A 15658-nucleotide genomic window follows, 5' to 3' on the forward strand; every position below is an offset into this window, starting at 1 on the left:
TTTTATACTTTGGCAGTAATAAAAAAACAATCTTGATACAATGGACTATTTTTTTTATGTGACGGTTGCAGAACAAGTAGGTATACAATATACACCTACCTACGTGAGCATGTGAATTCATACAAGACTTCACGCGTGGATGTTCAAAAGGTTACTCCACAGGCATCATGTGAGACTAAACTTGTTGCATAAAGGGTTTTGAGCGAATGACATCACTGATACATTTCAGTACAGAAGTTTACAATTCACAACGGAATCATTTGATAAACGTATTCTCTTGTTCAAATTTGCGTTTAAGAATCTGATTCCAGTAATATCAAAATTTTATGGAGAAAATTTTTCTTGTACGTTGGGTATTTGGCCCACTTGTTCAGTTACTGAAGAAATACTTATTGTTTGACAGCCCATTCCTTTGCCTCCAGGAGATAATGTTACGCTGCTAATGCAAAACGCCAGGTGGTATAGTAGGTCAACACTTGAATTCTGTTCGAGTGGACTCCAAATCTAGACAGTGTGTGACAATTACTCCATTTACTTATCGGGTAATTTTTGAGGCTCTCGGAATGATAAGGACTAGGCCTAAAAGCACCAGGAAGCATATTGGTAATTAGTGTCTTCAACGCGTCATATTTGCGTATAATAGTTCCATGAAAATTTGTCCCACATATCCTCTACAAATTAAGCCTTCTGCATATCAGTCAGGTTCCCTTATTAAAGGTAACACCATATAAGTTCTGAACACCGTTATTTATTTTTTTTTTTTTTTATTTCGCATCACATTAAATCGTTTTGAAAACTGGCCAGACTAATCGTCCAAAAATATGCTATTACCTTATCTCTCGCAACATGTTCTTGGCCTTTTGGATTATTCGATAAAAATCCATGATCATGTCGAAGAATATCAGTCATTAACCATTGGGCATTGGTGGCCGAGGAACGAGTACATTGGGATTGTCGAACTGGTTTATGCATTAAACTATTTGAATTACATATATTTTTGCACACTCGTAAGCACGGTGCCTTTAAAGAGCTTAATCGTATTTTATTTTCCTGTGACTTGGCTTCGCGTTTATGGCAGTCTCGGTGCTTTTTTCCTAATCTAGAAATTAGAATATATTGACGATAATTGTAAACAAGATACTAACCAATGAAATCAACCCAGCGAAGATCACTATAGAAGGGTCTTATTTTCTAACCCCTTTATTGTTTCCATCGGTAAAGACCAAGAATTATTAAAAGTTCAAAATGATTCTTGCCGACATATAAGGTTATTAAAACATTTTCTTCAAAAATTGATATCCATCTAATGTACATAATTAACTATATACTAATACATTTATCTCTAATAGCACTATATTCACCACACAAACATAAACGCAAATCTAACTAGACATGAGTAGCTAGAGTGAGAAGTACGTTCGGCACATTATATCTGGCAGCCGAGAGGAATGCAATTTTGTCATCTAGACAGTTAACATAAAAGTTCTCCATGTGAAAACTATAGATTTTCTTTCTTTCTTGCACAGTATCAACATGTTCACTGGCCGCGAAAAGAGAAGCCTCATCATTGTTATCAGAGCAACTTTCTCTAATGCAGTTGTTTCCAACGTGGGGCTTACGGGGCAATTTGATTTTTAAGGGGACCAATTCAAGAATGTTTAAACCAAGTTAATGGCCATTTAAGCTTCCTCCACGCGAATATAAGTATTACTGTATATAACCACATGGGCCATCAGGATTTTAGACGTAATTGGGTGGGGCAAGAAAAAAAAGTTGGGACTACTAGAACTGAAACCAACCTGTCTGGCCAGTACTAAAAATAAGTCCATTATTTTACTTCTACTTGAGTGAGAAGCCTCGGCTACCGTCGTACTCTCTATACATGATTGAAAACATGTTCATTATGTGATAGCTGGTTGCGGGAAGGCAAGTCACATCATCGTCATCGTATTAAATATGTTTTCGATAGTCTTTTACGGGCCACTCTAGGAGCCAGAAACGGTTCCAGCACAAGGCTGGCTTCAGTTTATAGACACAAATTCTCTAGCACGGAACTAGAGTCGTTCTTTAAGTAAAGGATTTAAGAAATTAATTCGTTCTTATCTTCCTAAATAAACCTCGCAAGTGCTAGGGTAAGAAGAGAAATAGAGACTGGCGCTAGCAGTATTACCGAGGCGCCATTCGACTGCTTTGGATGTCTATAAGCAGATCTGAAGGCGGACTCTACTCGAGCCCAAGTTCCATTATTAGGTTTAGGGACAATTTCTAGGACATTCGTCAGGACTTGGTAAACGTCTACCATGTGGATGCGTTCAATGACCGTTCCTTCCACAAAAGCTGAAAAAAAAAAAATGGGAATAAATCAGAAATGAAAACATCATGAGTACCTCATCTTAACGATACTTATCATCTTGCACCAATTAACCTTATGGTGAATGGTTTTGATCATCCTTATATCCTAAAATTAAGAACCCCACACCTCAGTTTAAGCGATTCACTTATCAAAACAAATTATTGAAAAAGAGGTACTTTATTGGGCCTATACTAAGAACAACCTCACCATTAATTAGCTATACGTAAGAAGCTCAGGGTGGGTGCAAGTAAAACGGCTATCATTATTTTCATTACAGAACATAATCCAAATATTTTACTGAGAATGCTGCTATGGAATCAAATGTCCATAAGTGACAAGAGGAAAACCAACACAAGAAAATTACTAAAAACAAATGGAAGCTGAAGCGAGAAATGTGAATGAATTCATTACTGCTACACAAAAACCAGAAAATACCACATTAATTAATCCCTTAATCTCACCTGGTCCTCTTGCGAAAAATATGCCCCTCATAGTCTGAACGTCGGTGTTGTAACCATGCGACCCCAAGAGGATTTTCTTTGGGGCTCTGGGAATTTGCTTGTCTGACGTTGATGCCATTATGTAATTACCTGAAAAAAAGAGAATGGTCTGTCTTAATATAACTTGCATTTCGAAATGATGGCACCAGGCGGGATGAGGTTGCTAACCCCGTGTCCTTCTCCTCCATGGCTGCGATCAACCAGAGTAGTCTGGGTACCAGTTACTGCGCCTATGATTTGCTACTTGGACAATGTTCACACTTTTTTTTTTTTTTATGAAACGTCTTACCACTGAGGACATGGGTATGTCTGAACATAGGGCAGCGCCTTAATTCAACTGTGAGAGGCAGTTGAATGTGATACTGCTGTCATTTTCCCTACGAAACCAAGCTCCCCAACACCGATATAGTACTTACTGGGTACCTGCTTATTTTTAAAAAATATGTAATATCCGGTATTAAGAGATTGAGATTGAAGGACTATTGTATGCAGCAATAATGAAAAATGAAGGAGTAATAAATGAAACTACATACCAACAATTATATGTTACAGGTTCTTCGTTTAGTATACTATATGGTCTACAGAAAATTCATAAACTAGGCACACCTGTTAGACCCATTATGGCTGCATACAACAGTCCTTCATTCTCAATCTCGAAATTCTTAGCATCGCTGTTAACTGAATATTCCATTAACGAAAACACTTTAAAAAATTAATATCAATTTCAAGAACAAATCATTACAGAAGATATGTTGACGACACATTTGCACTTTTCAGATATCGATGGCAAATAGCACAATTTTGGAACATATTAACTTACAACATTCCAACATTAAATTCACAATGGAGATAGAAAATGAAAACAAATTACCATTTCTGGACATTCTTGTCACTAGAGTCAATTTTGAGTTCACGACTGCAGTATATCGAAAAAAGACGTTCACGGGATTAGCTAATAACTTCTATAGTTCTTGTCAGAAAACCTTTAAAATAAATACCATATACACGCTGGTTTATAGAGCTTTGAAATATTCGTCCAACTGGAAAATTTTTCATAACAAAATTGAATTTTTAACAATCTTCTTTCAGAAAAACTCCTATCCCAAAGACATTGTACATTATATAATTAATAAATTAGTAAGTAACTATATCTAACCACCTCCTCCGTTAATGGATGTCCCAAAGAAACTAAGGTATGCGTCGACTCCATATATAACAGACTTGAAGTTTTCTCTCAGACTCTCACAAATAATATAACAAGAAATTCTTTGTCTCAGAATCAAACTAATCTTAAACAATCCATGAAAAATTGGCTCACTTTTTAATTTCAAAAATCGTCTGCAAAACCTTATGAGATCCAAAGTCGTTTATAAATTCACATGCCCAGGATGCCCTGCAACTTACGTGGGATCTCGAAGATTACTGCACATGCGATATGGGTTTCAGTTATAGAACAGGTCAGAGACTTAGTAATCCTGAATTTTCTAATATCAATAACCATGCCGCCAAATGCAAAATAAATGTATCGAAACAACACTTCACGATAATAGGTTACACTAAGGACCCGGACCACCTGACTACTTATAATCGTTTTTTATTAAAAGACAGGTTCCCCCATTGAATAACAACACCTCGGTTTCACCTTTACATCTGGCATAGTCAACGTCTTGGACCTGGCTCTCTCAAAAGCTTTGCTTTCCTTCTCTTCTAGTTGGTTGGTATCTCAGTGGTTCTTCTTTTCTTTTTAACTATTTATATTTTTATTGTATTTTAACATTAATACTATTGTGAATCCTTATATTTATTTTTTAATATATGTATTTCTCTTTTAATCAGACTGAAGATGCACAAAGTTGATGCGCGAAAGTTCTACGGTAATAAATCTTGGCCTACATCTGAAGTACCAATGGACCTCCTGAACCTCTTATGTCTGCGCTTCTGTATACCTTATATATATATATATATATATATATATATATATATATATATATATATATATATATATATATATATATATATATATATATATAAGCAAATACCACAGGAAATACAACGAATCATCCTATTAACTGGAGTCAGGCAAGATCATTAATGCCGTGTAGCGACACAGTTAAAGGGAAATATCATTATATTTTGTTGCATTAAATCAAACAATGGAAGTGTTCTAAATTTGTCTTCGTTTGTTTAAACTCGATGCCTTCATAATAAAAAAAGTTGTAGATAAAAATAACAGCAAAATTAATATATTCAGTTGAATAAATGTTTTTGGACTGTATGACTAAGCTTCGTTTCTCTTATGGTTAAGTCCGTTTTAGTTTGTGACCATGTGATCTCCGATTATCCTGATTATCTCTTTGATTTTTACCCTTCTCATCTTTTTGTTTACCTTGCAACTTTCTTTTCGACTGTATCTCATTTGTGCCTCGACAATGCCTCATTAAAGGACGAAACCGCTAGGTACGAATTTATGCCTATTATTATTCCTGTGATATTCGCTTATATCATGAAGTCACTTGCATCTACCGTGGTTTTTCTATATATATATTATTATATATATATATATATATATATATATACATACATACTATTCTATAATTCTATATACGGACAAGCAATCGCTTGAATCTGCGATGACTTTTAAAAGTAACTCACCCACAGAGGGATGGAGGAATGTAATATTATATAAATTTAATATATATTAATATTATATATATATATTAATCATATTTATAATATTATATTATATGTATATATATATTAAAAAAACACAAAAGGTTCCATTTTTACTTTTCCAAACAGCCATTCCCATTAATTTTTCAAATTAACCCTAAAGTCATTGCAAACAATTTCGGAGCGATTGTTTGTCAGTATATAATATATAAAGTACTTATATATGTATATATGTGTGTTTGTTTTCGTGTATATATATATATATATATACGTATATATATATATATATATATATATATATATATATATGTATTATATATATATATATGTATATATAACACGTATATATATATATATATATCTATTATATATATATATATATATATATATATATATGACTGGTAAAAATGTTCAGTTAAGAATTCCATCTAATAAAAGCCCATACACACAAAATATAGTACTATATTTCAGAGACTGCTGTCTCTCTCTACCTAAAGAGGGAGACAGCAGTCTCTAAAATATAGTATTTTTCTCTCTATATTTTGGTGTTTTTTATGGGCTCCTTTTATTATATATATATATATATATATATATATATATATAAATTATATATACGTATATAATATAAATGTGTATATACTTGTATATATGTATATTGACGTACATAACACCTCGGGTTGTCCCACTGTTTATGTTTTCCGAAATCACAGGTAATGTTCCAACTAACCTGCGTCAGCAACCAGGATGACATCGTGGACAAAGTCCCCGTTCTTGTAGTGGAAGGTTTCGGGAATGTCCTCTTTCTTGTACACGGATATTCCTGGGATGGACTTCAAGGCGTCGAATACCTTCGGCGAAGGACAAAAATATTCAGTTTAGAACTCCCCATTAACTTAAGTGGCCAAACAGCATTTGAAAAAACGCAAAAAAAGAAAAAAAAATGCAAACATTGAATTTTTGGCACATTTACAGTTTGTAATGAACGTTATACAATCACGTAAATTATTTATATTGCACAAATTTCATTCTGCCAGTGAGGATTCTACAATATAATGGGAGGCAAAGCTGACATTTTTAAATTTTATTGTAATCATATTTTGCAAATCACTCCAAATTTGATTGAAAGAAAATAACACAAAAAGGAAAAAGACAATTTTCAGCTGCTTAGTCTTATTGCCTGCAATTTCGTATCTGTTAGTGAATAGTCTGACTGTCTTACAGTTTGTCTGAACTAAATTCGAACTTCCTTCTCGAAGGTGAAACGGGGCAATGAGCTGCTACATACAAAGTCTAGCTACAATGTATAACAGTACTGTGTTTTTTAATGAAGATGCCACTAGCCGTGTAATCTTAATTACCACATGTAGCTCAGATCGGTTTCTTCACAAGATGTAAATCATTATAAGATTTTACCTATTTTGTAAGTTTTTTGTTTTTTTACATGATATTGTAATACTCTACAGTGTGGCGTATTCATAAACTGGAGTGTGAACATCTTTGTAGAAAACAAGTTATGACTTCTCTCAGGATTTTAGTTGAAATATTTCCGAGAAAAAATAAATAAATTTCTTGAATCGCTGACCGCAGTTGTAATGCCGATCCACTAGGTCAATCAACGGTTCAGTCATCTGGAAGGATGGCATTTTCTAAGAATTGGGCAAATAGGAAGCACCTGCAATTCGTCTTCAAGTGACATTTTAATTTCTCTTATCCTTTACTTTTGGAAGCACTACTTACCTTGTCGGCGTTTCCTTCGGTTGCCTTGATATTCATGAAGGCTCCGAACTCTGCTATGTTCTCTACGTGGGCTGGATCCAAGTACGTGTCTATGTCGTGTCTCTTAACGGCCTCCTCGGAAGTGTCAGCCATGCCGTGGTCACTCACCACGACGACATTCACTGATGGTTAGAAAATGGTCACATGTTAGATTAGACGGCAACCACGAGGGCTTCTTTTGCGACCTATTCTATCTCTCGGTCATTTCTGTTGCCATGACTTCAGTACAGTATGGGCAAAGATACCAATATTGGCTACTTGATGGAAATTCTGGTGACAATATCACGAAGGATATTCAAAGTTCCTGTAACATGGTTCTGCACAATGGCATTTTCAGCCTCTTAGATAGATGGTGTGAAAACAGCATTTCAAAAAGTGTTTCCAAACCCCTTTCCTAACCAAAAGATTACCTATTTTATATTTTGACACTGAATGTAATCTCTTTGACTGTCTAACCTGAGGTGATTTTGGACTGTTAGTACACCATGGCTGAACATCACAAAAACTTTAATTTGCTTCATTAAAGTTATCCTTTTAGGGAAGTAGTGTCGTCAGTGCACCTCACATGGTGCACTGTAGGCACTATTGAAGGGTGTTGACAGCATCCCTTCGGCCCTATATAGCTGCACGCACTTTTTAGACTTGTACTTTAAAACTCTACTCCCGCTCCCTTTCTTCCACTTCGCTGTACAACCTCTCTATTGGGTTTTAGTGCAATTGCAGCGTTTACTCCTTTCCTATAGTTAAAACCCTGTACTTCATCTCCTTTATTTTCTGGAGTTCTCTATCTTGCTGTCCAACCATACAACTCCCTCTTTTCAAAATCTTGAGCGCTGAGTGGCCAAAGTCCCAGGTGTTCGACTTGAAGGCCTAAATTTCTAAAATTTAACTAAACCTGACCAAGAAACTACTACACCCACCAAGGTTGATTATGGAAAAATCTTTCTATTTTGTTACACTAAGACTGCGAAAACAAAAACGACTAAACTTAAAGCAAGCCTGACAATGACAAAACCTTTTTTTCTTCTTTTTTTCTAGCTACTAAGCAAAGACTGCCTTTGCCGATACCTTTGTCCGCGAGTTCTCTTTCGTCCAGTTCGTCCAGAAGTATATCGATCACGTTGTCAACGGCTCTTACGGCTTGCTGAACTTCATTCGAACCCGGACCGAAGGCATGGCCAACATCGTCTATACGAGAAGTAAATACCTGAGAAAAAAAGACAGAAAAATGAAAACAATCATGGCTGCAAACGTTAAAAACATATTTCAGAGTAAATTATAATAAAATTTACCAAAATGCTATTAAAAAACGTTTCTTAATTAACTAAACAGATATTTCAGTGTTACAATAGCATACACGGAGAAATTAATAATAACCATAAGGAATGCGGAAAATTTATACGTATCCTTTGTTACCTATGGCAACTCTGTCACAAATATTCCTATGCATATACGGCTCACACCCACCGCCAGTGCTATTATTAAATCAAGACTAGATTGCTATTTAAAGTGCATAATTATTCTAGATTATTAATGCACCACGCAAACCCCTCAACACCTGCCATATATATCAATTAAAGTTCCATTACCAAAGATTTAATTGGATCCTGCTTCACTAGGTAAACAGCACAGTTCCTTCCTTATGTTCGAATGGAGACCGAAGAGTTCGAGTCGCCGAGAAAGTCACGTAGGGACGCGAAAGGCTTTTCAGAAATGGAAATTTCAACCAAGATCTGGCACATGGAATTTCTCTCCAATTTTTTACGTGAAAATGTATCCATATCCATAGATCTTTAAAAAATCGTCATATCTTTCACGATTTGTCTCCTAAGAAAACCGGTCAAAAACTTCGTGCAAAACTTATATCGACCATGAACGTGACAAAACATATCCAAACTTTTTTTTTATGTCTATCCAAATTGAGGTGCATAAGGTTTGGTGGGTTATTTGTAATGCTGGACCCCATGGTACCGGTGTTAGTCTACTGCAGTGGGTTGCAGCTCATACAACAGCCAGGGTGGATACGGATATGGGCCTATTAACCTCGTCCGAAAATTCTTAAGAAAAGGGGATATCTTTCATATTATTATATATATATGGTAATATAAGGATATTTTGTTGTTGTAAGATCCTGTTTATCTTGACTGTCTTTCTTACCGCTTCTCATACACTGCCTAATACACAGATCTGCTGGAGTTTTTATCGGAATGAGAGACCACATAGCTGGAAATCACATTTTTCCAACACTAATTGAAGTGATTAAATATGTATTAAAGGATGTAAATTTAAATTCAATGGGAAATTTTACTCACAAAATTTTGGCATGGCGATGGGAAACCCTCTATCTCCAGTGTTTATAAGTATTTTGTATGTGGGATGTTTTGAGGAGGAAATGTTAAAGAAAATCATTGCACGCATTGTAGTATGGTTCGAGTATGCTGGCGTTATAATTTGTCTGGCCAAGGAACGAAAATGTTAATATCTTTTTAACAAGATAAATCAATTAGCACCATCAAATAAATTCACTGTGAACATGGAAAAGGATGGGTGCTTACCCTTTTTGGATTGTCTAATACGTAGAAATAGTAATAGGTTCGAATACAGTTTACAGCAAACCTAATATATCTTCCTATTTGCATTTTAATTCTAATCAGAGCAATAAGGTTAAGAAATCAGTGTTCATATCTCTGGTTTTAAGAGCATTACGTACACACATCCCTGAATATACTGATAATGAAATAGATTAGATTAGGACTACAAACAAGAAATTGTAATACCCTGACTGTGTATTAGAAAAGGTATTAGATACGGCAAAAAAGACTGTACCAAAACAAAAAAACAACCTTACAACACACAAAATTCTTGTATTACCATAAAGTAATACTATGAAAGATATCCCCATCTTCTTTAGAATTATGGTAATGTCGCATTCAAGAATTCAATAAAACCACGAAACTTATAGAAAGAACAGTACTAAAGGATGTGTATATAAAATTCCACATAAGTCTTGTGGCACTTTCTTCTTCTTTCCCACCGTCATCCCTGCATTAAGGGGTCGGTTGCCTGATGCGCCACCTCCACTGCCTTCAACCAAAGGCATCATCCTCCATCAAACCTCTTCTCTTCATATCTTCCTTCACTTTACCTCGCCATCCTAATCCCTTGTGGCACTTTCATATTGGTTATATGAGTAAATCACTGGAAGAGTGAACAGAATAGCATAGAACTTAGCGAACTATCCACAGGGGAGCTGGATTTTTTTTTGCATGCTAATGAGAACAACGTGGTATCACCTGGGAAGGGGCCAAAATGATAGTGTATTCTGTTAATGCACTGGAAAGGAATGTCATTGAATCAAATTTTCGTACAAATGAAAGTTATGACCATAATATGAATATCAGTCATGGCATGTATAAACTTGATCCTGTAATTTCAAAATAAATTAGTAAAACTTTTTATTTTAAGGAAGGCATTCGAGATTTAAGAATTATCATTTTGCCCCTCCTCCCTGGCAACCGTCAGGTGTGGATCTGTAGTCTCCTACGGTAAGTATTTTTGTCGGTACTGTTCCTTGAGCATAATTTTTACCGCTAGCCCCAATGAGTTTTGCCGCCACTCCCACTTTGACACCTGTCAGGGGGTGGATGTGTAGTCTCAAACAGTTATCTATATTCGTCAGTACTGTGTCTGTAGTATATACATTTTGTGATTGCTAACACGATGTATCAGTCTATCGTTAATAGCTTGGAAATAAAGCCGAAACTTCTTTTTTCTACCTGTGGTGATGTGATAAAAGAATCACATCGTAAAGTGATTATAACAAACACACACATACACACATACACACAAACACACCACACACACATCACACACACACACACACACACACACACACATATATATATATATATATATATATATATATATATATATATATATATATATATATATATATATATATAACTTTACCACAGGGTAAATGGAACACAGAGCATATTCAAGACGAAAACGGTCAGGATTTACTCCAGTGTTTCATTTTCCCTGTGGCAAAGTTGTAGTATTCGTAGCAGTGTGATTATAATCATACATAAATACATACGTACGGACTATTTATATACATATGTATATATATATATATTATATATATATAATATATATATATATATATATATATATATTATATATATATATATTATATATATATATATATATATATATTTTATATGTATATATATTCAAAAGACAAGGACGATAAATAAATATTTCTGGCTCTATTTGTTTGATTCATAGTCACATACAAATTTTCCCGCAAACTGTTTTTCATAGACAGACTCGTGCGTTTGTGAATTTATTGTATCTCTTGTGACCTCAAGGAAAAGAGGGACGAAAAGTTGATGATAAGAAAATAGATGTTGCTATAAAATAAAAATAAAATTATTAAAAAATAACTGAGTAAATAAAAAATGATGCTTAAAATAACTAATACAATCAGAAACAAATACACAAACTCCTAACGGCACAGTGAAACACTCAACAAATATACAGCACACGACACGTGCCAACTCGTAAGAGCCCGTGCTGGAAAAAGGCCATTTTAATTTCGCAGGAAATGGCGATTGTAAGATCCGCTCTCATTATCTCCTATTTGGCTCAGGAAATCCATGACGTACCTGCACGAGGTTATATCCTTGGTCGAACTTCTCCAGGGCCTTCATGGCGTTCCTGAGGAAGACGTCCTTTTTGGCATCATGAGTGTAAGGCTCACAGTGGTGGGTGAGGATGTTGTCGTAGGAGATATCGCACCTGGATATCAGGTACTGGGCCGTCTTCAGTCCGGCCCTCTCGGCGGTGGTCCAGATGGGCTCCGATGTCCACCACTGACAGCAGGACAAATATTGTCAGAGAAAGCAGAAGTAATTCCAGAATCACAATCATCATATCGAAGTTTCATCTGAGATGATTATCACTTTCATAGAATAGGATATGGAATTTAGGACAAAGGCTAAGCGCTGGGACATATGAGGTCGTTCAGCGCTAAAACGGAAATTGACATAATAAAGTTTTAATGGTGTAATGGAGGAAGACCTCGCAGTTGCTCAATGAGTCACTTGTCAAGAGATGGTGGGAAGCAAGATGGACGAAATTATATAAACGGAGGTACAGTAAAAGAATTGAAAGTGGTTACACGAAGCGAAGCTGCAAAAACGCTAAAGTAATGCCTGCAGCGCACTGCATGAGTTGCATTGACAGCTGAATCTCCTACAGGGATTATCACTTCAATACTCATCATCCTTATCAGTAACAACATAACGTTTATGAAGTCATCACAAATCATAAAAAATTATAAACTTAAATGCACTGTTATGGTTATCACAGATATTGTTTCATCTAAGAGTAGATCATGTTTATATTATCATTGTTTCAAACATCACCACCTTCACTGAAGTCCTCGTAAAATGTAAGAAATAGCACACTAAAATATTGTAAATGAATATACCCACCTTCGTCTTGGCGGTGGTATCAAGATCTGTTATAGTGAATATGTCTTTTGTCTCCGGGTCATAGAAGTTGCTCCCAACAATGCCGTGGTTCTCTGCGTAAAGACCTGAAAGAAGAAGGATTTGCAGCAGCAGCAGAAACAATAAAAATAAACTAGTTAAGTATATAGGAGAGGTAATAGAGATAAAACGTTTATCTGTATGACGAGTGTTGACAGCTAAAAATTTAAAGAGTTAACCATGTAGAAAGAAATAGCGGGAAAATGCGTTCATGGGATAGTTGTATAGAATGAAATAAACGCATAACAAGAACAATAACAACCACATTATGTGCTCAGCATCTAATATTTTTAAAGGGATAGGGTGCCCTCACATGAATTTGTGGAGTAAGCTGTGAGGATGTTGCTTTAAACTTAGCTGGCCTTATTCCAGCAAGGAGAATTGCTCTCGGTCAGCCTGTAACGCACACACGGGCTACCAAGAACAAGAGCTCGAGTTTGCTGTGGGGATCATAGTATATCATATCTTTAGTAGAATAAATATGGGTACGCTCCAAAGGTATCAATGACCACAGCCATAAACCTCAGTCTCATATATAGTATTATAAAGCATCATTTCGAGTCAAATCATGCCAAGTACTTTTACTAGATAATAGGCTGCAATTTGAGAGCTCGAAACAGGAAGATTTTACGATCTGAAATATGTTGCAAGATTTTACGATTTGAAATATGTTGCATAGTAGTAAGGCAGAAACTTAAATGCATACAAAATACTTATATTCATAGCATTAACAAATTGCTGTATATTTTTCTTATGGAAGTTATAGCCTCACACGTTTATACTTAACTAGATTACTAGTTTGATATCTGCTTAATACTAACTGGATATATAAAAAAATTAGTATGTACAAATAAATTGTAGTCTTTGTTGACCTTGAGGCTTCAGCCCACAACAACATATGAATTAATGATTATATATATATTATATATATATATATATATAGATATATATATTATTTATTATATATATATATATATTTTTCTTATGGAAGTTATAGCCTCACACGTTTTTACTTAACTAGATTAATAGTTTGATATCTGCTTAATACTAACTGGATATAGAAAAAAATTAGTATGTACAAATAAACTGTAGTCTTTGACCTAGAGGCTTCAGCCCACAAACATAATTTAATATTATATATATATATATATATAATATATATATATATATATATATATATATATATATATATATATGCACACACAAACCTGTAAATAAGGTCGTCCACGCTGGGAAAGACATCGTAGGGAAAACGGGCTGAGTCCATTTTGCTTTGACCCCTTCCTTCAGGAGTCTTGTGAAGCCAGGGAGATTCTCTGGCCTCTGCTTGTCAACATAGTCCCATCGGAACCTGGGAAGAAGAACCTACTTGGAGAGCTCTTTCTACAGGTTTAAAACATATCAAGGAAATTTTCTAGATTTCTTGCGGACACCCTTCACTTTTTTAATCACTCTGAGGCTTAAGTTCTCAGAGTGAATTATGCTTCATGTAATGAATATTTCGACCATTTTCGGACTATTATTCAATCGGTGCAATTCCCCAAATTCTCATAATGCCTCCGTTGGGTGGGTGAGACGCTATACATAACCTCTTAATTCTGCTTTGCTTGACTGGAATATCTATACTGCTGTTTGCGGGCACTGGGTTAGGGCTGGAGTCACATTAGCAGTTTTATGTTTATTAAATATTAGACCCAGGGTTAGCCTCTGCACTATGGCTTCCCACTTTCTTTAGTGATTTTTTTTCTCTCTTTTTGTTTATCTTGTGTAACCTGTTACTAGCACATGTAGTGAATTTCGTCCATATTTTATGAAAAAAAAATTCCATTGCCATTGATTTCTTTTCAGCACCTTTGTTAAAATCTTTTTCACATATGGGAATTTTGATCTGCAGAAAATAATAATAATAATAATAATAATAATAATAATAATAATAATAATAATAATAATAATAATAATAATAATAATAATAATAATGTATCTCACTCGATGAAGGGGATTTCAATACCTAACGATCACACAGTGAAATTGTTTGTCCAGATATTAAAAGCCTGCAAGTCAATATGCTATTTCTTTTAACTAACCCGTCCAGGAGAATGAATAAGAGCTTCGGCCTCTCATCAATGTGGATATGATCCTCCTCCTGTTCAGCTTCCACGGCATTCGGCAAAGAAGAGCATCCGGGCATCAGGGCGAGCGAAAGCATGCCCCACAATATGCATATCGCCCTTAATGGCAGGCCCATTTTGGCGTCTCTGTGGGGGAGGAGACAGCTAGAATAAATACTATAAATATTTTCTTACTTTGAACAAAATCTTTACAGTCTTAGATCAACTAATGACCATAACCACACCAAGAGTAGAATGAGGATTTTTTTTTTTTTAGAGTACAGGCTTTCAAATTATTAAAATTTAATCATAGACAGGCTTGCAATTGGCCAAGTTGTCTCCACGCAGGAGAGTACGAAGACGGTCAATTATGCTGAAGATTCAGAATCACTGAATTCTCTTAAACTTGAGGTTTTAAAATAACCAATAATATTTTAGGCACTCATAAAGACTTCCAGCATATGACGGATCAATAGTGTATTGTCTCCAAGTCTGTTAGATATTTGCATGAATAGAATAATGATGGAATTGAGGGTAAAGGGGAATGACAGTGATTAACAAAATGAGTCGTTAATAGAATGTGGAAAAGTAAGGTTTCTCTGGATAAAGAAGAGAATACAAATTAGTGAATATTTCTGAAGGTTCCAGGTTATGACTATAAAATCTAATGGGAGCCACGTGTGGTGTAGCCTT

The 15658-nt window shown here is 35.2% G+C and overlaps 1 protein-coding gene across 6 annotated transcripts in view; it reads right to left on the reverse strand.

The window, feature by feature from the left end:
• Window positions 1-1279: 1279 nt before the first annotated feature.
• LOC135221786 (glycerophosphocholine cholinephosphodiesterase ENPP6-like) overlaps window positions 1280-15658 on the reverse strand; it is a 30198-nt gene continuing 15819 nt past the window's right edge. For 5 of the 6 annotated variants that reach the window (XM_064259637.1, XM_064259635.1, XM_064259639.1 and 2 more), the window contains exons 2-10: window positions 14942-15112; window positions 14066-14208; window positions 12801-12904; window positions 11970-12176; window positions 8368-8506; window positions 7261-7421; window positions 6251-6371; window positions 2815-2943; window positions 1280-2337 (exon numbers count right to left, since the gene is read on the reverse strand). In XM_064259637.1, coding sequence (XP_064115707.1) covers window positions 2108-2337; window positions 2815-2943; window positions 6251-6371; window positions 7261-7421; window positions 8368-8506; window positions 11970-12176; window positions 12801-12904; window positions 14066-14208; window positions 14942-15102 — 1395 coding nt within the window. In that variant the 5' untranslated portion in view covers window positions 15103-15112 and the 3' untranslated portion in view covers window positions 1280-2107. The remainder of the gene's footprint in view (window positions 2338-2814; window positions 2944-6250; window positions 6372-7260; window positions 7422-8367; window positions 8507-11969; window positions 12177-12800; window positions 12905-14065; window positions 14209-14941; window positions 15113-15658) is intronic. The other variant, XM_064259640.1, reaches the window with a different exon arrangement.

This window comes from Macrobrachium nipponense, chromosome 3, assembly GCF_015104395.2.
Source record: "Macrobrachium nipponense isolate FS-2020 chromosome 3, ASM1510439v2, whole genome shotgun sequence".
In the NCBI taxonomy this organism is placed as follows: domain Eukaryota; kingdom Metazoa; phylum Arthropoda; class Malacostraca; order Decapoda; family Palaemonidae; genus Macrobrachium; species Macrobrachium nipponense.